At 34.2% G+C, this 23,003-nt stretch overlaps 3 protein-coding genes across 8 annotated transcripts; 1 reads left to right on the top strand and 2 right to left on the bottom strand.

Annotated features, from left to right (window-relative positions):
* Window positions 1–2,534: 2,534 nt before the first annotated feature.
* On the top strand, window positions 2,535–11,441 carry LOC140822810 (anthranilate phosphoribosyltransferase, chloroplastic-like). Of its 2 annotated transcripts, none has more exons than XM_073183708.1 (9): window positions 2,535–3,054; window positions 3,201–3,344; window positions 8,739–8,900; window positions 9,010–9,093; window positions 9,620–9,808; window positions 9,958–10,048; window positions 10,186–10,245; window positions 10,321–10,439; window positions 10,758–10,997. In XM_073183708.1, the coding sequence occupies exons 1-9, from the start codon at window positions 2,860–2,862 to the stop codon at window positions 10,767–10,769; spliced, it is 1,056 nt and encodes a 351-aa protein (XP_073039809.1). In that variant the 5' UTR covers window positions 2,535–2,859; the 3' UTR covers window positions 10,770–10,997. The 2 variants fall into 2 exon arrangements, with proteins under 2 accessions (XP_073039809.1, XP_073039808.1); XM_073183707.1 differs by lacking the exon at window positions 10,758–10,997 and adding an exon at window positions 11,033–11,441 and having other exon boundaries at window positions 2,538–3,054.
* Window positions 11,442–11,659: 218 nt separating this feature from the next.
* LOC140822811 (glutaredoxin) lies at window positions 11,660–12,796 on the bottom strand. Its single transcript, XM_073183710.1, has 4 exons — window positions 12,624–12,796; window positions 12,122–12,210; window positions 11,929–12,027; window positions 11,660–11,836 (listed from the first exon to the last, which is right to left on the bottom strand). The coding sequence occupies exons 1-4, from the start codon at window positions 12,722–12,724 to the stop codon at window positions 11,751–11,753; spliced, it is 375 nt and encodes a 124-aa protein (XP_073039811.1). The 5' UTR covers window positions 12,725–12,796; the 3' UTR covers window positions 11,660–11,750.
* Window positions 12,797–13,858: 1,062 nt separating this feature from the next.
* On the bottom strand, window positions 13,859–20,741 carry LOC140822808 (uncharacterized). Of its 5 annotated transcripts, none has more exons than XM_073183703.1 (13): window positions 20,297–20,741; window positions 19,670–19,805; window positions 18,845–18,989; window positions 18,541–18,732; window positions 18,202–18,440; window positions 17,967–18,078; window positions 17,721–17,865; window positions 17,501–17,643; window positions 17,229–17,398; window positions 16,582–16,890; window positions 15,816–15,871; window positions 15,372–15,583; window positions 13,859–15,263 (listed from the first exon to the last, which is right to left on the bottom strand). In XM_073183703.1, the coding sequence occupies exons 4-13, from the start codon at window positions 18,629–18,631 to the stop codon at window positions 14,086–14,088; spliced, it is 2,655 nt and encodes an 884-aa protein (XP_073039804.1). In that variant the 5' UTR covers window positions 18,632–18,732; window positions 18,845–18,989; window positions 19,670–19,805; window positions 20,297–20,741; the 3' UTR covers window positions 13,859–14,085. The 5 variants fall into 5 exon arrangements, with proteins under 5 accessions (XP_073039804.1, XP_073039803.1, XP_073039806.1 ...); XM_073183702.1 differs by having other exon boundaries at window positions 18,853–18,989; XM_073183705.1 differs by having other exon boundaries at window positions 18,853–18,907.
* Window positions 20,742–23,003: the final 2,262 nt, after the last annotated feature.

Below are 23,003 nucleotides of genomic sequence, written 5' to 3'. Positions count from 1 at the left end.
TTTTTTATTATTCAAATTTGTATTAATACTTTAATTATCACAATAAATGCATATTTATATTATTATCAAAATTTAATTATTTTTTATAATATTAATCGGGTTTTTATTTTTTTTTTCGAAAATTGGAATTAATGAAAATTTAATAATTAATATAATATTTAAATTTTATTTATAATTTTTTAAATCAATTAATTCTAGATATTTTATTTATTTATTCAATCATTTTAAGAATATATTACTAACTATGATGAAGGCATTTTAGTAAATAGTTAACAAAAATAATCAAGCAAGTTAAACTCATGCCAAACATCATATAATTTATCATAATGTATTGTGTATCCTTACTTTCTATTTTATAATCACTATTATTATATATCATTTACTTATCCTATCACACGAACCAAACGGTGCCTAGTATAAAAAGTAATAATTTTTCATGGATGACCCAAAAAAAAGATCCATCTCACAAAATACGACTCGTGATACCGTCTCACACAAGTTTTTGTCATATTAATAATAACAAATATATATAAGAAGTTTATATAATGTAATTATTTATTAGGCAAAAACTTGTGTGAGACGGTCTCACGGGTCATATTTGTGAGACGGATCTCTTATTTGGGTCACCCATGAAAAAGTATTACTTTTTATGCTAAGAGTATTACTTTTTATTGTAAATATGAGTAGGGTTAACCCGTCTCACAGATTATGATCCGTGAGACGGTCTCACATGATACTCACTTTACTTATTATTATATGTATGATGTTTAATTCATATTTATTTTATCAAAAATTCCAAACAGTACCGATGTATAGAATTTTTTTAGAAAACATAGGATAATATATTTTGTTGAATGAGAACAGATAAACAAAATATATAATTTCATCACAAAAAATCGTATAAGATTGTTTCATGGTTCGATTTTTTGAGACGATTTCTGACTCAACGACTCGTGAAAAAGTATTACTTTTTATGTCAAAAATATTATTTTTTACTACAAAGATAGATTGAGTCAATTCGTCTCTTGGATATAAATAACTGAAATTGTTTCACAAACGATCTATTCTAATTTCATTCCATTGAGTCAAGTTGTTATGTGAATATAAATCAATGAAATCATTTCACAAAGAACCTATTCTAATTTTGTACATTAACACCTATTATTGTGGCTCAGAAAAATAGTATATTGTAAATTATCTAATAATATGCCATTAATTCCTAGCAAGTTATAGCAAGGTCGGACCACTATTTCATACATTTCCTAATTATCCATCCATCTGCCTAACTTTTTTCGTTGGCTGTCCACGTCATTTGAATTTTATATCATGGAAAAATAATTTTAAAAAAATCAAATTAAGATTATATCTTCTTTTTTTATATCTTAGCGATTCATTGTTTTAAGAATTCCGTGTTAAATTTGATTTGTTATCTTATGAGATGGTCTCACGAATCTTTATATGTGAGACATGTCAACCCTACCGCTATTCACAATAAAAAGTAATATTCTTAGCATAAAAAATAATATTTTTTCATGGATGACTCAAATAAGAATTCCGTCTCACAACATACGACCCGTGATACCGTCTCACACAAATTTTTGCCATTTAATTTGTTTGCTTAGTGTCACACTCCCATAACATTAACGCAGCGTTTGGTTGGGCGGATTAGGTGTGATATGTACGATTTTTATTTAACCAGCTCAATCCTTCATATGAGTGATTATGTGGTATTACGTGTGATAAAATAATATCTCCTTCCTCCGTAGGATTATTAATCCATCCTCTATCCCTACTCTCTTTCCAATTTTACCCTTCTTCCTTCACTGCTATTGAACCACCTCGGCTGCCGGACCGCCGCCGCCGCCGCCGTCGTCGTCTGACATACGCCGGACCGCACCACACAGCCTTCGCCGGAACGCCATCGCCGCCATCGCCGGACCGCCGTCACCGTCGGACCACCGCCGGACTGCCGTACCGCCGCCGCCGGAGTGGAAGAAGAAAAAAATAGAGGAAGGACAATTTTGTCCTTTCATCAAAAATTTCAAAATTATCTTACACTTAAAAATCTTACGAAACATACTATCATATATTAAATATCTACGATAATCATTTTCTTTATCATTTATATACTAATAATTAGTTTATTTTATCCTGCAACCAAAAGCAGCCTAAGTGTTCTAAATAAATATTTGAAAAAAGATAGAAACCCGTAATAAGAAGTCTTGTGATCAATTAAGTCTCTTGTGAGACGTTCTCACAGATTTATAACCGTGAGATAGATTGACTCTATCTATAACCATCATGAATATATTTTTAGCATAAAAAATAATATTTTTTATGAGTTAGATGTGATCGCTGATTCGTCTCACAAAATTGACCAATGAGATCACTTTCGTTGCGATTCTATTTTGATTTTGGAAAGGGACAGCCTGTTTCTTTTGGTGAATATATATATATATATAATATATGTATGTATGTCCCTTCTTATCACCCCATTTACGTGATAAGTTGCATAAACCTCTCCAAACAGCGGGAACAAAAAATCTTGATGACGATGAAATTTGCATTGAGAAATTAAACTTTAATTTTTAAAAGGAATTAAAATTATAATTTTGAAGAATAAAGGGCCCCACATACGTGTAATCTTATACTACGTCGATTCCGTTGTGAGTCAACCTCCCTAATTTAGGTTCTGAAAATTCCAAAAACCTGAAACCCTAATTAATGCATTACTTTAGCGGTTGTCGAATCTGTACAAATTGCTAGTGCACAACCTATTCAGCAGGTATTTATTGTTGCCGTTTACTCGAGAAGGTTTCGCCGCGGAATTTTACTTGCTTTTTGGAGCGCACGGCTAAAATGGCTGTTCCACTGCAACAACGTGTGTATCTTTACTCACCTCAATTTCAGTGGTCGTCTCGCCGTTTTATTCCGCAATATGAGGTCAAGAATGCTGTTTCTCGGGCTTCATTTAATATGAAGCACTCTAGTTTTGTGCCATCTGTTTCGCAGGATTCAGACAGACATGGGTCCCCTGTAACCTCTTTCAGTCGGGTGTGATATTAATTATGAAGTTTAAATCTTTTTTTCTGGGTTCTGTTTTTTTTTTTGTTTGCATTGAATTTGCATTTTTTTGGTTGGTTTTTTAGTCTTTTGCTGTGTTCTGATTTTTTTTGAATTTTTAATTGATTGATTTTTAGCTTATCGAAAGTTTGATAAGTGGGGTAGATTTGACTGAAGATGAAGCTGAGTCGTCACTTGATTTCTTGTTGGATGGTGCTGATGAGGCTTTGATTAGTGCGTTTCTGGTCCTGTTGAGAGCTAAAGGCGAAACTTATGAAGAAGTAAGCGCTTCTATTTGGTTGAAGAATATGCGTTTTTTTTCTTGTTAATGCTTCCAATTTTTTTCCTGAAAATTCAAATTTACAGGCTCCCTCGATTTTCTTGGTCTAGCGTTGTTTAGGAGAGCTGGTATCTTTAAAATTACTACTTGCCAGCACACGCTCTATGCATTATTCTTGATGAGCTTGCTGTGCTTTAATACGAACAGTTCATAATCTAGGTGAATGATGCAGTCATGATATGCGGTTTGAAAATTTATCGTCGTAACGGGATATTAGATATTGAAGAATACGGTGGATTCGTGGTTTGAGAAGAACCGAATCTCATTTTTTCTTCTTTTCTACTATATATTAAAAAAATTTGAGAGGAAGGGGGGCCGGGACGGGGTTGGACTATGGCCCCTACTTACGCCGCTCCTAAGGGTGTCAAAATCAGACATCACCCACCAATCTGACACGGTGCAATCCGAAAAAAATCAGGTTTGGGTTTTGGGAACCCGGACCCGATCTGACCCGAAAAATATGATAAGGTTCGGTTCGGTTCGGGTCAACCAAAATTTTAATTTTTTTTTAAAAATTATAATTAATAAATATTCCCTACAATTTTACACATTGTATGTCTGAAAAAATATTTATTGTATATTTATATCATAAATTTTCATAATTTAACATTTAGTTTGGACATTTTTTATTTTTTAAACAATTTTTATTTGATTTAATAAATATACTTTATTTTTTTATAATTAGATTTTCAAATTTAAATCTTATATGTGAGAGAGATTTTATTATTATGTGTTTAAATTAAAATATTAGTATTATTTTTGTTTAATTTTTTTTAAAAAAAATTATAAATCATATTATACGGGTTAATTCGGGTTCAGGTTCGGGTTGGTTCGAGTTCGGATTGAGCTATTTTTGAATAGTACTATTGTTAAACCCGACCCAACCCACCCGAATTGACACCCCTACCCGCTTCCGCCTGTACCGTTAATATTCAAGTTAATATTATGGAATTCAACAACATATTTTGACAAATAATTAATATATTGTTTGAGTAAGTAAAAAATGGTTGGTTTGATTGTGTAATCAATGTTGTTTTATTTTTTGTTTTCTTCCATAAACTTTACTTATAAATACTCATCCATTATTCATTTCAAAATCACATTAAAAATACAAAATCAACTCATGTAGAATCACAAGTGTATAAGTGAAATAGAGGATTTGGTTTAAGAGTTTTTAAGGAGTGTTTTATCGTTAGAAGAAATATGATTAGTAGAGAGAAATTGAGTTTTAAATCAGAGTGTTATGAGTTAAATACTTTATATTATCAATTCTATTATTTTCTTTGTTATTAATAAAGAAGTGACCCCCTTGAGAGGTTTAGAGTAGAAGTAACCCAATTGTGAGGTGAACCACTATAAATATTGTTGTTCATCTTATTCAGTTGTTAATATTACTTGTAATGTTCCGTTGTGACATTATCTTGTTTATTTCCGTGATATCTCAACAACTAGTATCATAGTGAAGTTCTCAAATACTATAGGAAGTTCTTGTATGTTCTGTTGTTGCAACTTAATCTGAACTTCCACGTTAGAAAATGCTTTCTAGACAGTATTAGGGAAATTGTTCTTTTGTGTTCAGACGTTGTTGATTAATTTGTTGATAACAGTCACAAAAGATGGAGGCACACACAAGCAACATAATTAGCCTTAATGACTCTAATTATCAACTTTGAAAAAGTAAGATGAAAAATTATGCACCTACCAGTGTTCAGCAAGTCTGAACCAGATGATAAATCAGATGCCAAATTGAACTTTGAGTAAGAGCAAATCTGTGGGTACATCCGACAATTTGTCGATGACAACGTATATAATCACATTTGTAATGAGACACATGCTCGTACGCTTTGGACGAAGTTGGAAATACTACATGCCTCCAAAAGTGGCAATAACAAATTGTTCTATTTGAGCAAACTTGTCCAGGTTTGACACAAAGAAGGAACTCTGGTCGCAGATCATCTGAACGAGATTTAAGGATCCGTGAAGCAGTGGACATAAAACTTGATGATGAGGTGATAACTCTGATTGTGATAGCTTCATTACCAAAGTATTGGGAGAGTCTGAACGTATCACTCACGAACACAACACCAGGAGGAGTAGTGAGTATGGACTTCATCAAGAGTGGCATCTTGAATGAAGAGATGAGACAGAGATATCAAGGAGCCTCTACCGCACAATCAAATGTTTTTGCAGCTGAGTCAAGAGGGAGAAGCAAGATAAAGAAAAACACAAATCAGAAGCCAAGATGAAGCAAGTCCTTGGGGAGATATACCAACATAACGTGTTATCGATGTGGAGAAAACATACATAAAAAAATATTGCCAGAAACTGGAAGACAAACATGAAATCGATGATGAGCAAACAAACGTTATTGACGAATTCGGGATAATACCCATTTTCGTCCTTTTCGTTAACCGCTTTTCCCATTTCAGTCCCTCGTGATTTTTGACTGCTTAATTAATCCTTCATGTTTTCAAAATATTCCCGAATTGGTCCCTACCGTTATCCTGACGTTAAGGTTAACGTTGACTTGTGAAAAACGGTAGAAATTAGCGACGGTTTTTCAAAAGCCGTCGCTAATTAGCGTCGCAACTATTTCCATAAAATAAATTTTAAGTTTTTTCTAAAAAAATATTAAAAGTAATTTTTTTATTTTATGGAAATATAAAACCGTCGCTAATTAGCGACGGCGTTTAATAAACCGTCGCTAATTAGCGACGGCATTTAAAAAACTGTCGCTAATTAGCGACGGCATTTTAAAAACCGTCGCTACGTAGCGACGATGTTTTAACTCGTCGCTAATTAGCGACGGTTTAATATTTCAATAAAATAAAAAAAATTAATTTTAATAATTTTTTTTAAAAAAAACTTAGAATCGGACTATGCTGACAATATTAATGATCTTAACTAACATTTAAAAATTTACAAAAAATTAAAGCGAAAAAGTTTACCCTAAGTCGAAACTAAAATCGTGTAAGAGTAAAAAAATTTAAGTGTTGTGAAGTGGTGTGTATGAAAATGGAAAGAGAGTATATTTATAGACAGTTTGCTTTATGTTTTTGGTAAAATAGCGACGGTGATTGCAAAACCGTCTATACTTCAAGTTAATAATATTACCGTCTCTATTAGCGACGGTGTTACCAAAACCTGTCGCAAACTGTATATAAAAATACTCTCTTTCCATTTCATCCACACTACTTCACAATACTTAAAATTTTTTTCTCTCTTACACGCTTTTAGTTTCGACTTAGGGTAAACTTTTTTCGCTTTAATTTTTTGTAAATTTTTAAGTGTTAGTTAAGATCATCTATATTGTTAGCATAGTCCGAATTCTAAGTTTTTTTTAATTATTAAATTAATTTTTTTTATTTATGCAAAATTAACAGTCGCAATTAGCGACGAAGGTTTGAAACCCGTCGCCTAAATTAGCGACGGTTTTATAAAACCGTCGCTAATGTCAAGGTCAACGTTAGCTTTAGCGACAGGATAACGGTAGGGGACCAATTCGAGACTATTTTGAAAACATGAAGGATTAATTAATCAGTCAAAAATCACGAGGACTGAAATGGGAAAAGCGGTTAACGAAAAGGACGAAAATGGGTATTGTCCCCGACGAATTCAATGTTGTTCACGAGCTAGAGCAAGAGTCCGTAAATTTGGAAACTCAAGTAACTAGGTGGGTGATTGATAGTGGACTATGTTGCATGGATACGGGTGCGAGTATCGGATTGAATACGATACGGATACGACGACACGTCAAATTTTGAAAATATAAGACACGATACGGCTAGGATACGACAATCATTAAAATATATATAAAGTATTGAAAAATAAAAATTATAGATAGATGTAATATTTCATTAATCATAATATCTTAAGTACAAAATATTAAATGCAAAATCCATCTTAAGCAAGTAAAAAGAAATCAAACATCCATATCGGTTGAATTGAGAGACGCTTGAGCAGAAATGGAATGAAAGAGATGGACAAATGTATTTAGGGATTTAAAAGCCCAGCCCAATTTATTTTAAATTATTTTTCTTTTAGTCCCTAGAAATTTTATTTTTTTTAATTAACCCTTAAAATTTTTAAGTATTTGCAATTTTGCCCAAACGTATCCGAAAAACGTATCCACGCCGTATCCATGGCGTGTCCTCGCCGTGTCCAAAACATATTCGTCTGGTCAACCCTAAACAAAGTCAACGATACGGATTTTGGTCCGACACGCGTATCCACGTGTCGTATCCGTATCCGTATCCGATACTTCAAAAAAAAAAATTTAGGGAGAAGCAACAATGCAAGATGAAATGTAATCCTTGCATGAGAATGAGACATTTGATCTGATGAAGTTGCCGAAAGACAAGAAAGCTTTGAAGAATAAGTGGATGTTCGGGTTGAAACACGAAGAACACAGTAGTCAACCAAGATTCAAAACTTGGATTGTTGTCAAAGGTTTCGGACAGAAAAAAGGGCCGACTTTGACGAAATATTTTCACATATGATGAAGATGACATCTATCTGGATTGTGCTAGGGTTAGCAGCTGAGCTTGATCTGGAGGGGGAGCAAATGGATGTCAAGACTGCATTTCTTCATGAGGATTTGGGGTAATAAATAAATCTACACGGAACAATTAAAGAAGTTTGCAGAGAAGGGGAAAGATGACCTCGTGTGCAGATTAAAGAAGAGTTTGTATTCTCAATTCTCTTGTCTTATTTGTTGTTAATAAAGAAGTGATCTCATTGAGAAGTTTAAAGTGGACATAGTCCAATTTTGGGGTAAACCACTATAAATACTGGTATCCATCTTATTCAATTGTTAATATTACTTGTGATGTTCTGCTGCGATGTTACCTCGTTTATTTCTTGATATCTCAACAAATACGGCCTCTCACTGAACCATAAAGTGTGATGTTGAAAAGAGTAGTGTTAATTATTTTGGGGCACTAATGTTTTTCCTTATCCAGTTCTAGTATGAAGCTTGTTGGGAAAAATATAGCACTGGTAGTTTATGTATGCAATTTTTCTGCCATAGAAACTTTTACATAGGCTGCAACGATTGAATGCCGCAAAAATCGATTAGAACCATGGCATTTGATTCGAAAGAAGCACAGAGCTTGCTCATTTATGAATAATTGCCCTTGGCTTTTAAAAATATGACGATACCAATGTAGGAAGCTCACATATTTTGTGTACCATTGTTATATTACTCTGAATTCAGGAAAAAATTTATAGGATTACAACTTCGCAGTGATAAGAAGGCAGCTATTGGATAGTTATGGCAGTGGAAATGGTCTTCTCATTTGTCATATTAAAGTAATCGCTAACCAAATATTAACAGGTGGTTGGATTGGCAAGGGCGATGGTCAAACACTGTAAGAAAGTGGAAGGACTACATGATGCTGTTGATATCGTTGGTACAGGTGGTGATGGTGCAAATACAGTGAATATCTCCACCGGAGCTTCAATTCTTGCAGCAGCTTGTGGTGCAAAAGTTGCAAAGGTCGATATTCCGGCCGTAGATTAGTTAAATCTCCCATAGTTGAGTATATGTATTTGATTAGTTTTGATACTTGAAGTAAACTGATCCTTATATTATGGTTGAATCATAGCAAGGTAATCGCTCTAGTTCTTCTGCCTGTGGCAGTGCCGATGTTCTTGAATCATTAGGGGTTGCAATTAACTTGGAGCCAGAGGTCAGTTCAGTTGTAGTACTGTAATTTGTTTTGCCATTACATGCGGGCTTAAATGCTGCTTTTTATAGTAAGTGATGCAATCCAAGAAATATTTGGAGCAAGGGTATCAAACTTCTTAATATAGTCGAAGATCACGTCAAGTGGGAGCTGATGATATAAATGTGCAATCATCATTAGGAAAAAAAATCATTAATGACATGTAATTGAAAAATATATACGAAATTCCACTGCACAGCGTTTGATGAACATAAAAGCTTTTGATTTTCCTAGTATATTTGATTGTTGCCACATCCAAATACAAGATTCAGGATAGAAAAATTAATATCTGTATAATGATTTGCGATAATAGATACCAGATTGAAGTATTAACTCCGGTATAATTTTTAGTAAGGTTTCTAAGAATTTTAGTCGTTTCTTCAAAAGCAGACTTGACTTGACCATATTAATAAACATTATAATATTTAAAGAAAACCATGTTCGTCGTCATCATACAATTGTTTAGCTTGTCTGATTTCATTGTATTCAGGGGGTAAAAAGGTGCGTAAATGAAGCAGGAATCGGCTTTATGATGGCCCCCATATATCATCCAGCTATGCAGGTTGTTAGACCTGTGAGGAAAAAGCTTAAAGTAAAGACTGTATTCAACATTTTAGGGCCCATGTTGAATCCAGCCCGAGTTCCTTTTGCTGTTGTTGGGGTATACAAAGAAGATCTCGTGAGTTCATTTGCTTTAAGCTAAGAGCTTTATGTATTATTTCTTAAATTTGAACTTGTTCATGAAACTTGTTTTCTCTTTACTTCCAATTGATGTTTGGGGATTAGAAGCTTCCGAACATGAGATACAATTCTCGTATTGTTGGTTAGGTCCAAAAAATGGCCAAAGCACTCCAGAGATTTGGTATGAAACGAGCACTGGTAGTTCACTCTGAAGGGCTGGATGAGATGAGTCCTCTTGGTAAGATATCCACTTCTGTTACCTGTCCTATAAGGCATCATGTCCATTTTGAAATGATTCTATCCCTTATTTTATGAAAGCTTATCCTCTTAATGTTTTCAATTTTTGCATGGATATTTTTTGTATAAACTCAACAGGGCCTGGATTAGTCCTTGATGTCACCCCGAATAAAGTGGTGAAGTTCTCATTCGATCCATGTACGAATCTTTTGTTCATTTTCCTAGAGACTGGATATTCAGCAGGATGCCACTAAACTAAATATTGATTTTTAGTGGACTTTGGTATACCTCGATGCACTCTGGAAAGTTTGCGAGGTGGAGGCCCAGAATACAACGCAGACGTACTTCGCCGTGTACTATCAGGAGAAAAGGGGAGTATCGCTGATGCCCTGGTAAATCTTCTCTTCTGTTTATTTGATTCCTGCGTGTTGTAGATAAATAAATGGGACGCATAAATTTTTTTTAGTTTATAACCTTGTATGACTTGAGTCCAATCTGAGATTTAGAGCATTCTACCACTTCTGAGCATCCTTCAAATGTGAAAGGCATCTCATAAGTCATAACTCATCAAATGTTGCCTGAAATTCATCAATTTTAGCCAATACCGAGAATTGTACGCCTTTGTTGTATAATTTAGCTTATATGTCAAATTTTGTATTTATTAAGTATTCAAACTTTCTTTTAAAATTATTTAAACTCCTTGTGAGCAGTCACTCTTTTAAAAGGCCGTCTTATGCGATGAAGTCCTGCACAAGGATGTAATGAATCTGCTTGAGCTAATCGACTTCAAAATAAAGGAGCATGAGCTTGAGGTCACAAGCTTATTCTGAGCTTGTAATGCCAAATGAACAACCAAAAAAGAGGCATCCAAGTACATTTGTGTTGTCCAACCAAAATTTATTAAAAGCTGACACTTTTTCTTTGAAATTCAGCAAGGAAAACTGGTACACATTCTAAAAACTCCTTTCCTGGTGACATCGAACAGGTGCTAAATGCAGCAGCTGCTCTGTTGGTGAGTGGACATGTAAACAATCTGTCCGAAGGGGTTGATGTTGCTCGAAAAGTACATTCGTCTGGGAAAGCTCGACAGACTCTTGACTTGTGGATACACACATCTACCTCAAGAACATGAAGTTATCTTAGTAGATTGCGCTTGAGCGGATGAATTTTATTAAAAACCATCATTCTTCTTAGAATAATTATTTACTTTTGATGGTCTACGGTAAAGGCCGGACGTGGATAATTTGTATAGACTACAGGTTCGCGAGGTTTTGAAGAAAAAAGAGAACAAGTTTTCGTCACGTTCATATTTATTACAATTTTAATATTTTTTAAAACTCGATGTTCATACTTTCATGATATTTATATCTCGAAAATTTGTCAATCTGATCTCAGATTTAATGGTAATTCTATTATTGTATCGATAGTAAAATTCGAAAAACTTTTTTTTTAACATTTACAGTCGAATAATTAAATCTTGCTGGTAACCTATTTTCGACCACACTTGATCTTTTTTCGTTTATATTTTTCAAACATGTGATGTGAAACATCAGTCGTTACCAAGTTCAAATATATCTTCATGCACAACATATCACAATTCTCGAAAATGGAGTAAAAAACACATAATATATTTATTTATTTATCTTTTATATATTTATTTATTCTTCAAATTTAACATATAAGTCTGGTACCCATATCCATGTCTACGACTGAGTAGTCTGTTTTGGTATTGCACCAGCTTCAGACAGCATAGGAACAAGCTTCCCTTGCTGATGTTTCTCAAGTACCACTGCAAGAACAAAAAAGAAAATATTCCCATCACAACAAGGTTCCGCGTGCGCTTCAAAAAGGAGAAAGAATTATGTTTTAATTCGGACATACCATCGGATCCGCCAATGTGTTTGTCACCTATAAAAACATTCGGGACGGTTCTCTGCCCCGTCCACTCTGCTAATGCGGCATGAATTGCATCGCCATCGCCTTAATTGGAGAACAATCAAAAGATGATCAAGAATCAAAAAGCATGGTTTTTAAATGATGGAAAATAGAGCATAAAATGGTTTTATATACTCACTTTCTTGATCAAGTTCAATCACTTTATAAGTTGCTTGTAGCTGGGAAAACAGCTGCTTCACCCTCTGGCAGTACCCACAGTAAGTCTTGCTGCAGGATCATCGGTTTCCCCATTAGTAAACTCCCTCCAAATTCTCATATTTCGTGGTGATGGTGATGAAAAAAATTCGAGATAAAGAGGAAAAACTAAAGGTAGAGATTCCAATACAATGGCATGCTCAGCAGTCCGCAGGCAGACCCCATATTTATGTGAAATTTTTCGAAGTTACTCGAAATCCCATCGCGTTATACGAAAGTAAAAAGATCTTACAAAAAATTCAAAATCTTGAAAAACCAAACAAGAAATAACTGCTGTGAACAGGGAATTCGCAACTGCAAAAGTTGAACCGCACCGTTTTCATAGATTTAACCACCCATTTTCAATTGACCATCACAGCATCGAATTCTTTAAAAAAAAAAACCGAAGAATCGCTGAGAGAAATATAAAGGAAAGGGATTGTGACCTGAAGACAACAACAGGGTTGGAGGCAACAATCTGCTTAGCTTTGGCGAGAGCCATTTGTATCTCCTCTCTGGTTTTGCTTGAACTAAAGACGGATCCCATTCTGTTTCTTTTTCTTTATACAATCAAACAGGTGTTGCCATTTGAGTTTGCTTATTGTTCTGAATAAGCGACAGATGGCTGCTGTATATATTTTATTTATACACACAAAATAATTAAGAATTTATTTATGAGAAAAAGTGGCGCAGTCTAACTTGATGTATGAGGATTTTGTTTAAGATATTAATATTATCTCAAATATTATAACATCTAATAATAACATCTAGCAAAATAATAAAACATACAAATAAATAATTTAAATAACTTAGAGATAATTATACAAAAATATAAATACGTAATGTTTTAGAACAAAATAATTACTAGAAAAACATATGGACTTTACAAAACCAACAATAATAATTCTATGATTCTTTAACGTGTTAAAGAAAATCATATTGTATTCTAAAATGACAATAAAATAACCAACGAATGCAAAAACTATGATGAAATTATAAAATCATAACACAATGGTTTGATAGCTCTCATAGTTAGGACATATTTATTGAATCTCAATAATCCATATCACAATAATTTCACTCCTTATAATTAATAATAATTAAAATTAAACATGTCGTATTGGTTATGATATCAATTATGATACCGAACGTTGGTCGTTTATCAAAAACTATATATATCAGTAACCGGACAACTTAAATATTTCAAATTGTACAAAAATCCAGACTTCAGTTTATCGATCACTCTCCTTGCAAAGTTATTGTACCCCGACACTGTTTTAATGAACTCAAACCATATGATTTTAACAAACACAAAATATCAGGCACAAATCCCTCAACATTACAGTTTTATTGTAGGGCATCAGGTCTCGATATTCAGGCTGCAGAACTACTCTAAATCGGCGGTCTTTCGACTGCAATGGTTGTCTCGAGACCGGTTAACTCGACCCTACCTCTGCGAAGCAATGCCCGGAAGAATCGATCCAACGGCTCGGATTTTTCCGAGTCAATTTTATTTTTATTTTTTTACAGGGAGGTGGGCCCGGATCACTCATGTGGAGTGATCCGGGCCGTTCATTGCCCGTACAGACAGTGCCTGCACGAGCACGGTGAAACAATCCCTCGAGACCCTATCAAATGCAAAAAATAAAATAAATTAACATAGCAAAATTTACATTTTAAAAAATAATAATCTCTTTTTGCTAGAATCAACCCTGTATAGATGTAGTTGCATTTGCTGCACATATGACCTGTAAAATCTAATTCTGCCATGATCCTCAATTCTTAAATACTTAACCATAAGAATGATCATTAAATAATGCTGCTCAGTTCCCCTTACCTACAGAATTTTCAAGCTCATAAGAAAGGACCACCAAAACTTCAGAAGGGATATCAATATCTAAGATTGTCTCATTTGAATGAAAACATTTCTTTCAACTCTCGGTGCAATCCCTTCTGTTTTGTACTAACGTCAGAAGATGTAGATGCAGTTGAGCTTCCACTCATCCTAGTTCTCCAAAATCCGCTCATCTTGGTAGATTTATTCGTGAATGGATCGTCTGGGATGGCCCTGGCTCCATCTTTACTAAAGCTTGATCTTGCTAGTTCTTGTATTTGCTTCAACCACGACATGTCTCCCAAGGCCACGCTCCCCAAGCTCCTAATCCTACTAGTTGAAGAAGTTGTTTCTGCTGTTTCATGAGTGTTGTTTGAAGGGAACTTTCGGTCGAGATCCTTGACCAAACCATGGGGGCAGCAGAACAAGAGGAAACCAATTAAAGCATTTTCCAAACCTCGCCAAAACGAGTTGTTGATGGGATCCAGACGCTTTATCTGACGGTATAGTGCATGCCATTCATTGATCATTTGGGCTAGAAAGACTAACAAGAATATCAACAGCATTGAAATCCCAATTTTTCTCTCGTTTTCGGGGGAAAACTGCTGTTCCAAGAAAACATAACAGATTGCGAAAACGGCAACCTCACCTGAGACTGAGACAATCTCGACTAGTTGGACCCTTTTCTTAATGAACGGCTTCTTAAGAACCATGAAGAACAGTTGAAATGACGTCATACAAAGTAATATGATCGTTGGATTTTTTGAGGACGAGTTCTGTACGTAAGCACCAGCCACGATTCCCAGTGCCGCGCGTTTTGAACATTCAAGAAATGTGTAGTAAATTCTCAGAATTCCAAACATTTTTTGAATTATGGGTGCTTCTGCATCTTCTGTTTCATCATCAGAAGCGATTATTCTATCATCCCTTTTGTTCCGAGGACCAACAGATATCTGAGACAGCATGTACTTTGGAGGGCCTCTAAGATCCTCGAATAGAGGGCCAAAAATGGTAAGATTAGTTGAACCGTGGCGGTTCTTCCACGTCCATTGGCTTCTTTTACCAGGACCTAGTATGACTCCAATAATATCTTTATACCATCGAAATATTTGTCCCTCATGGTGTACTTCCTCGTACTGAAGCAGCTTCCCTATCGTGATTCCGCAGGAGAGGAACAAAAACAATGATAACATGACAAAAGCAACTATACTCAGCATCAGAAAGCCAATGGCCATTCCAGAAGATGTCCCACCTTGCCACATTAAAAAAACGTAAGTTCTTGATCAGAAAAATATATATCAAAAGCCAAAATGATTCAGAACAAACACATATTCTGGCAGAGAGAATAAACTTTAAGTACCTTTGAGCAAAGCAGCTGAAGCTTCACAAAAGCATGGTAGCGCAAGAATTAGCAGAAAGATCTCAAATCTTGGAAAAATAAGAGCTCCAAAGCTATTCTTCTCGTTGTTTTTCTTCTTGAATTTAAGGACAAAAAGGAATACGGCATGGACCAGAACCAAGGTGCCACCAATAATGGATAACCAAAACATGCTTCTACTGAAATCCCTCCACCTAGAAAATAACAGTTTGATCAGTTAAAAAAAGTGATTGCCACATAACTAATAAACTAAATGGTGAATACAAACAAGCCGTTTAGAAAATCATTCACAGAATGCATCTATACCAAGATTTCGGACCTTAGTTCTAACAGACAAGTGTAGATTGAGGTTTGCTTTTGTCAAAATTGAATGCACCAAAATAAAGATCAAATAGACGAGCATAAGAAGTTTTTTGAAATACTTACCCATGTGAATTTCTTGGATCTAAAATATATTCAGCTTGTGGCACAATATTATGGCTCTGCGGAATTGCAAAATTTACAAGTCAATTATAAGGTCAGAACAGAAAGAATACTTCTACGCTGGACAAAGCGGCTAATGGCCATTTGAGCCTCTATTTTTCATGCAGTCAGATGGCTATGTTAGCCTCACAGAAATGTGTGTAAACATGTAATGAATTTTATCTTGTGAAATTTCAAGGACTCCCAACCAGAGCACAACTCAAAAAAATTTAACTTGAGTTCAAAATCATATCAAACAAAAGTAGAAAAGCTAAAACTCGAGCTCGTAAGCTGACTCATTGGCTCCACTTGGTTCATTAGTTTTGTTTCACAACCATGTTTGCAAGGATAGAAAATTAGTTTGCCTTGCAAGCTCAGGCTAATTCATGAGCAATATCTATGAAATTATTAATAATAATAAATAAATAAAAATTATTATTTAGAGTAAAAAATAATAATAATTACAATACAAATATTTTTTCCGCGCATCATTAAAATAGAAAAAAATAGGCGTGTTAGTCATCTGATGAGAGTTCAAACTACTGAAGTTGAGCTTGAATAGAATGTTTGAGCTTTAGAAAGCTTGTGTCCAGTCAAATTGACATGTTCATGAGTTAGCTCAACCCAACTTAGATCCAAACTTGAGTGGGAGAAATGTATACATGAACATGCAAATGCTTCTGTACCAGTATTACATGATAAAAACCCAAGTAAAAGCAAGACATATGACCTCAAAATAGGATCTGTATTCCATAGGAGTCAGTGGCAATCCATAAACTTTGGCTGCTGAATCCAGACTACCGACACTTGGTTGAACACCCTTGAAAACTCCTGCATCACGGATTTCAGAACTATGTACTAGTCGGCTCCCAGAAGAACTCGATCCCACCATCATCGGCTGGACAGTTCCTCTCTCCCATGGGAGCTCGAAGTACGGGATACTCCACTGCAGACCTCTTGCAAATTCATAATATTCTACAGGCAACGGAACTGCCAGCCATTTAGATAGTGCAAACACCTGAATGTGATAAGCGATTCTCTGCATAAAGTAAAAATACATGGAAGTCGCTTAAAATTCATAGCATGTAAACTATTTTATGCTTTTTATTTCAGGCCGTCTTATTGATCAGTAGATTATAGAGACTCCTAACAACAACTACCGAAACTTTTCAAGAAAAAATTCAGTTAAATGAGTGTGGATTCTGTTCAAGTACTCATGCAATTTTGTCAAGAAGTGATAATTTCCATGCAACAATATAGAGTATACCGGCACAGTCGAATCCAAATTTCTTCATGTCATAAAATCATCAAGATTCAGTCAATGTTAACTACATATTTCTTCAATCTATAAGACTATAGAACGAGAATGGAAATTACAAAAATATTTCTTGCAGGGTCGGAGGATAGGATAGAACTTGGTCTGGAGAATGCTCCAACAGATAGAAGCGTTGCTGTTGAAACAGTGAGAAACCCTGCAATCAAACATGTCACACCAAGAGCAGTAGTGACAAAGGTTGAAAGAATCAAAGATTTCACCGGTGCATAATCTGCATAAACAAAAAAAAAGTGCGATTCAAAATATAAAAAACTCCCTCAAATTTATTTTCATACAGATTTGATTTTTTCCAAGAAAAAGACAGAATCCTTACAGTGCCTGATTAGTAGAGTGTTGGATGCTCTGTTTTTATTTCCAGAGATATCCGTGGTTGTATTTTCGGGTATATAGACTGATATAGAATCAGCAAGTGCTTGTACATGCACAGCATAGATGCTCTTACTCATCTCCCGGAAACTGAATAACAAAAAACCAAACCGATGACAAAATGAAAAATTTTCCAGGACCTGCAATTGATTTATGAAGCAGCTTACCTTAGCAAATGACCCCCAGAGATGGTTATGAGAGATGCGTTAAAGCCAAACACGGGCTTGACGAATTTGATCACAATCTGAATACTTGTTTCTTTTGTTCGCATTTTGCTTGTTGTGCTCAGCTTCACGGTAGGCCTTTGAGAATCTAAAACCATAAAAGAATTCAAAACTAAGGCAAAGAATTCCAACAATTTTTTACAACTAAGTATTGGTATAGAGCACGAGTTCAAAAGTAATGCCACCTACCATAGAGAAAAGTGATGGAGGGCACAGGAGTAACAGAGGTCCCTTGTCTGCTGATTACTAAGTTTGTTTGCACGCTCACAGTAACAATGACCATCTCCGCTACATCTGTTAGCTGCAAATTGATAAAGAAAAGGAACGTAAGAAATACAAATATTGTAACTATAACAGGTCTGTTATGCTTGTAAACACAATAGAAATTAATAAGTTCAAGCAGGCAGAGTTCATGAACGCCAACCTGATAGCCAAATCTTCGGTTTCCAAAGGTATCCCCACTGATTGGCACAAATGATCCTTCACTCGTGGTGATGGAATTTAGAATTTCAGCGGATGAGTTGAGGACTGATTCCGTGAAATATAAGTACACCTTTAGGTTCCTATTCTTATTAGTTGCCAGTACAGTTCTAGTTTCACTTCCAATTGGAAGTTGTCTTTCAGGTATATGAGTCTTCAGGTTCACATTAATGCTTCTTCTATCTGCATAAATCCACAACAATAGATCACTCTGTATGCATTCAACTACATTTATAATCAGGCTACGATTTCGTTTTTTTAAATATGTAACAATTGGACTCACCAATGTGTATGAAATAACTCGAATTTTTACTCCTTGCAAATATGTTTCCTGCAGAGTCTGTACAGAAATTTCTATCCATTACCAAGATCATGCGTCCATACTGAATTCTTTAAGAACGATAGAATATCTCAAATTTGGCTGAACAACAACAAATGTACTTGGTACGACCTCACCGGCACCATAAACCAGAAGCTGTCAAGAAAGAAGGTAGTCAGCAAGAGCATACTCGAAATTACGATCTCCATTTAAACCATTAGAAAGAAACAGAGCATTGTCGAGTCTTGATCCAGTTTCAGCTGACCACCTACTCACATTGCAGGCTTTTACAGAAGAACATCTGAAACCACCTCCACCACCACACGGTTCACTGAAAGATATGTTCACTAAGACATGAGAAGCACTAGTAAAGGGCGTTGGAGTAGTAATATATGCTGTTGGGTTAATGGTGTCTGCAAAATAGGTACAAACTGAATCAGAGTGAAGTTTGGAAAGATTATCTGACCAGAAAAACTAAACTTGAGCAAAAAAAATGTCCTAAAATCATAGGGTGGATCCAGGAAATCGAAGTGTAGAAATGTTGGATTTTCAAAAAACCAGGTGAAATTTTAAATTTTTTCACGTGGGGAATGGATCGCCCCCCGCCTGCTAGAAACAACATTGCCTAATATTACCCATATTTCAGCATACCCTGCATTTTGGTGTGTAGAAACCTTATCTGCATGAATGATATTGTTGAATAGACAATTTGTCATTTGAGATTGATAAAAAACACTTGCCATGGGGTGTTATCCTTAAAAAAGGATAAACAAAATTAAAGGCGCATATATATCTTCAATAATTATAAGCTCGTGATTCACCCATTGATGGAAAATTCATATTACATTGAATCAAAATGTACGGATACAGTTGACTCCCTATTAAATTTTTTACACCACCGGTGCGATAAGAAGCAAGCTATTTAAAACTATCGGCGAATATTGGAAATGGAATGGATCGGAACTTGTTTTCGTGCATGCTTTATGAAAAACATTTGAGGCACATAAATTTCTTGACTTTAGGTGAATTACTATTCTTGATGCCCTAATAATTTGGAAGGTGGTGTGTGAAGAAACATAGGATGATGCTCAACCAACAATCCAATCATAGCCGGCACAGGCAACTCCAGACAACCCATTGGTGCACACCTCAAATGTGTGATTTCCATCAAGTAGACTTGTATAGGAAATATTTCCACCTTCACAAGTCGAAAATGGGCTATCATCCAGCTGCATTTGTAACATTTATACAAATTAATTTAAAAAATTCAAGGGAACTAAACCTGGTATAGCACATATCATTATATACACATATATATATTAAAAAAAAAAACAGATCCAGGCGTGGTCTCAAATGAAAATTGAAATTTCTCTATTTATTTTTCGAAAAACGCAAGTTTTTAGTTCCTATTAATTCCTATCCGTCCATTAACGTTGTTTGATTTTTCAATTAACTAAAATCACAACTTGACAAGTGAATTAAAATAGACACAGTATAAATACAACATTTCGTTTCTTGCAGGTACATGCATTGAACCATATCAAAGAGTCAAACTTCTTCAAGAAGATTACGCCACTCCAAAGCAACTACATAGAGATGGCACTTAGATCTTGAAATTATCTCCAATTTTTACCATTCACATAAAATCAGACCAAAATCCCATCTAAAAAACCACAAAGATAGCATATATTTTTTTCTTGTGTAAGAACTAGGAACCAACCTTGCAATTTGTGGAACAATCAGTGCAAATTCCGCCGTTGACACCCACCAAAACTTCAAAAACAAACGTGGCTGAGTTTCTATTAGAGAACTCACGAGGGGCGCGTGATAATTTCACAGAAACCTCAGAACCAATGCCATCAACTCTCAAACTCAGAACCATAAGTAACCAACAAAGCAAAATCAAACGAAGAGAAACTTTAAAGACCATTTCTTGGCATACAACAGAGCATGCAAATGTGGAGTGTAAATGCTAACCAGTGCATCTACTGGTAAACAATGTGTGTACTTTCTGGGTGTGAGAGAGAGAAGTGAAAAAGATAAAAATAAATAAAGAAATAAATGATTGAAGTGAGAGAGTAAAATAGATAAAAGGGTTTTGGAGATGAGATGAAGTCCATGAGATTGACAGAGAAACACAACACACACTCAGTGTGTGTAATGCAGTAAAGATTAGAAAGGATGGGAGGGAGGGAGGGAGAGGACTCATGCATGCCGGAAATACTTTTTAATTAATATGAAGAAATTAATAACACCATTTAAAGCTGATTGAAAAGCTTAATAGTCTCACTTTTCATTTTAATATGTTTTAAAAAATTGGAGTACATAAAACAAATAATATCAAATTCGAGATAGAATTATAATAAATATCTTCACCTAAATAAAAAATGAACAATATATATATATATATATATATATATATATATATAGATAGTAATCAATTGTCAAGAATTGTTCTAGTTGGTAGAGTATATGAGAATTTGAACAATATTCAATAACTCTATTCTCTTTATCAAATATTTCTCATACATATATGTCATACAAAATTTTCCTAATACGATTTATCAAAATAGTATGATTTACATAATATTGATATATATATATGTGTGTGTGATAATTATTATATTATAATATGACAAAAACTTGTGTGAGACGGTCTCACGGATCGTATTTTGTGAGACGGATATCTTATTCGGGTCATCCATGAAAAAATATTATTTTTTATGCTAAGAGTATTATTTTTTATTGTGAATATCGGTAGAGTTGACCCGTCTCACAGATAAAAATTCGTGAGACCGTCTCACAAAAAACCTACTCTTATAATATTTAAAAGTTCATAGTGAATGAAAGATTCTATAGTAAAAGAGGGTGTAGTAAAGGAAAGCGTAAATGCATGGTTGACAAATGTGCCTAAGATTGTTTCAGGACCGAGAGGGACACTCCTATTAAATTAAAGGAGGCCTCTCAATTTAAATGACATTACCATTAAATAATTTGTGGTTCATTTCTAAAATAATGAACAGTATTAATTCAGTAATTCGATGACTTTGGATAAGACATTATTTATGATTGTATTTGGATTAATAAATTTAAAATTGATGATTTTAAATTCATAATAAAAAAAATCAATTGATATTATATTTTAATTCGGAGTAATTTAAGTAGATTTCAAATCTACCTCGATATCAAAGTAATTATAAAACATTTATTCGAATGTTTTTTAAAATCTAGATTCTCCTATCCAAACACAACATAAAAGATCACATTTTTCTTTTGTAATATATTATATATTCCTTGATTAAGAAAAGAGAGTGTATATTCCCGATTTTCCTTTTTATTATTCAGGGAATATTTAATACAATTTCAAGGGGAACACATTTCAATATAACCCTGAGTTGCTAAATTTTTCACATAAAATAAAATGAGATCTTTCGTATCTTTTAATTTCTTAATTATCACAAACATAATATTGTAAACTAACAATTGTTCTTGTGGACAGATTAATTTAATATATAGTTATATCGTGTTCTGAAAATCTAAGAGATAAAAAATTTTTACGAGAAAAGATGAGAATAAGTTTAGAATAATCAATTTTTATTTACAATTTTTGATATATCGAAAACGCGTTTGATTACACGAATAATTAATAACAATCGTGTTAAAAATTCTAAGAAATTGTTAATACGCGTCCTGAAAATCGAAGAGATAAAAATTTTAATGAGGAAAGATGAGAATAAATTTAGAATAATCAATTTTCATTTACAACTTTTAGTATATTGAATTCGAAACGTGTCTAATTACACGAATAATTAATAACAATCATGTTCAAAATTCTAAGAAACCATTAATATGCATTCTGAATATCGAAGAGATAAAAATTTTAACGAGAAATGATGAAAATAAGTTTAGAATAATCAATTTTTAATTTAGAATCATGCAAAGGAAGTCATACAGGGGCAGATGTAATTAAGTACTGAAGGAGCTAGCCACTCGTCACATCTAAGATGAGAAATATTGAAGATAACGTGTGTGTGTGTGTATATATATATATATATATATATATATATATATATATATATATATATATATATATATATATATATATATTGAGTTTTGATGTGCTGCACACTTATCGTGTACATCTATATGAGTACCGATGAGGTGTCACTCACCCATTGAATGCACAAATTTTCTATATATATTTCATCACATCTATGCAATCATTTATTTAGTTTATGTATATATTTGGAGAAGGGATTTAAACGTGTTTCGAACTTGACACTCGTATGAATTCTTTCTACAAATTCGTAAAAGTATTAGCTCAGACATATTAATTTTGATTGATTTACACGTGTTTCGAACTTGAAACTCTCGTGAACATTTTTATCTGTGAGACGAGTCAACCTTACCGATATCCACAATAAAAA

This window comes from Primulina eburnea, chromosome 2 (genome assembly GCF_022965805.1).
Source record: "Primulina eburnea isolate SZY01 chromosome 2, ASM2296580v1, whole genome shotgun sequence".
Taxonomy (NCBI): Eukaryota; Viridiplantae; Streptophyta; class Magnoliopsida; order Lamiales; family Gesneriaceae; genus Primulina; species Primulina eburnea.
The sequence above is the reverse complement of the archived record's forward strand: the minus strand, read 5'-3'. Positions and strand labels throughout refer to the sequence as shown.

What these genes read in the sequence shown, in the direction of transcription:
- LOC140822810 (XM_073183707.1), top strand. Translation starts at nt 2,860, where the DNA reads ATGGCTGTTCCACTGCAACAACGTGTGTATCTTTACTCACCTCAATTT. An exon ending in GGGTATACAAAGAAGATCTC is followed by an intron (nt 9,809 to 9,957) that starts GTGAGTTCATTT and finishes ATTGTTGGTTAG; the next exon opens with GTCCAAAAAATGGCCAAAGC. An exon ending in GAAGTTCTCATTCGATCCAT is followed by an intron (nt 10,246 to 10,320) that starts GTACGAATCTTT and finishes ATTGATTTTTAG; the next exon opens with TGGACTTTGGTATACCTCGA.
- LOC140822811 (XM_073183710.1), bottom strand. Translation starts at nt 12,724, where the DNA reads ATGGGATCCGTCTTTAGTTCAAGCAAAACCAGAGAGGAGATACAAATG. An exon ending in AACCCTGTTGTTGTCTTCAG is followed by an intron (nt 12,211 to 12,623) that starts GTCACAATCCCT and finishes ATGATCCTGCAG; the next exon opens with CAAGACTTACTGTGGGTACT. An exon ending in ACACATTGGCGGATCCGATG is followed by an intron (nt 11,837 to 11,928) that starts GTATGTCCGAAT and finishes TTGTTCTTGCAG; the next exon opens with TGGTACTTGAGAAACATCAG.
- LOC140822808 (XM_073183703.1), bottom strand. Translation starts at nt 18,631, where the DNA reads ATGATCTTGGTAATGGATAGAAATTTCTGTACAGACTCTGCAGGAAAC. An exon ending in CTCCATCACTTTTCTCTATG is followed by an intron (nt 17,866 to 17,966) that starts GTAGGTGGCATT and finishes TTATGGTTTTAG; the next exon opens with ATTCTCAAAGGCCTACCGTG. An exon ending in TCTGGGGGTCATTTGCTAAG is followed by an intron (nt 17,644 to 17,720) that starts GTAAGCTGCTTC and finishes TTTGTTATTCAG; the next exon opens with TTTCCGGGAGATGAGTAAGA.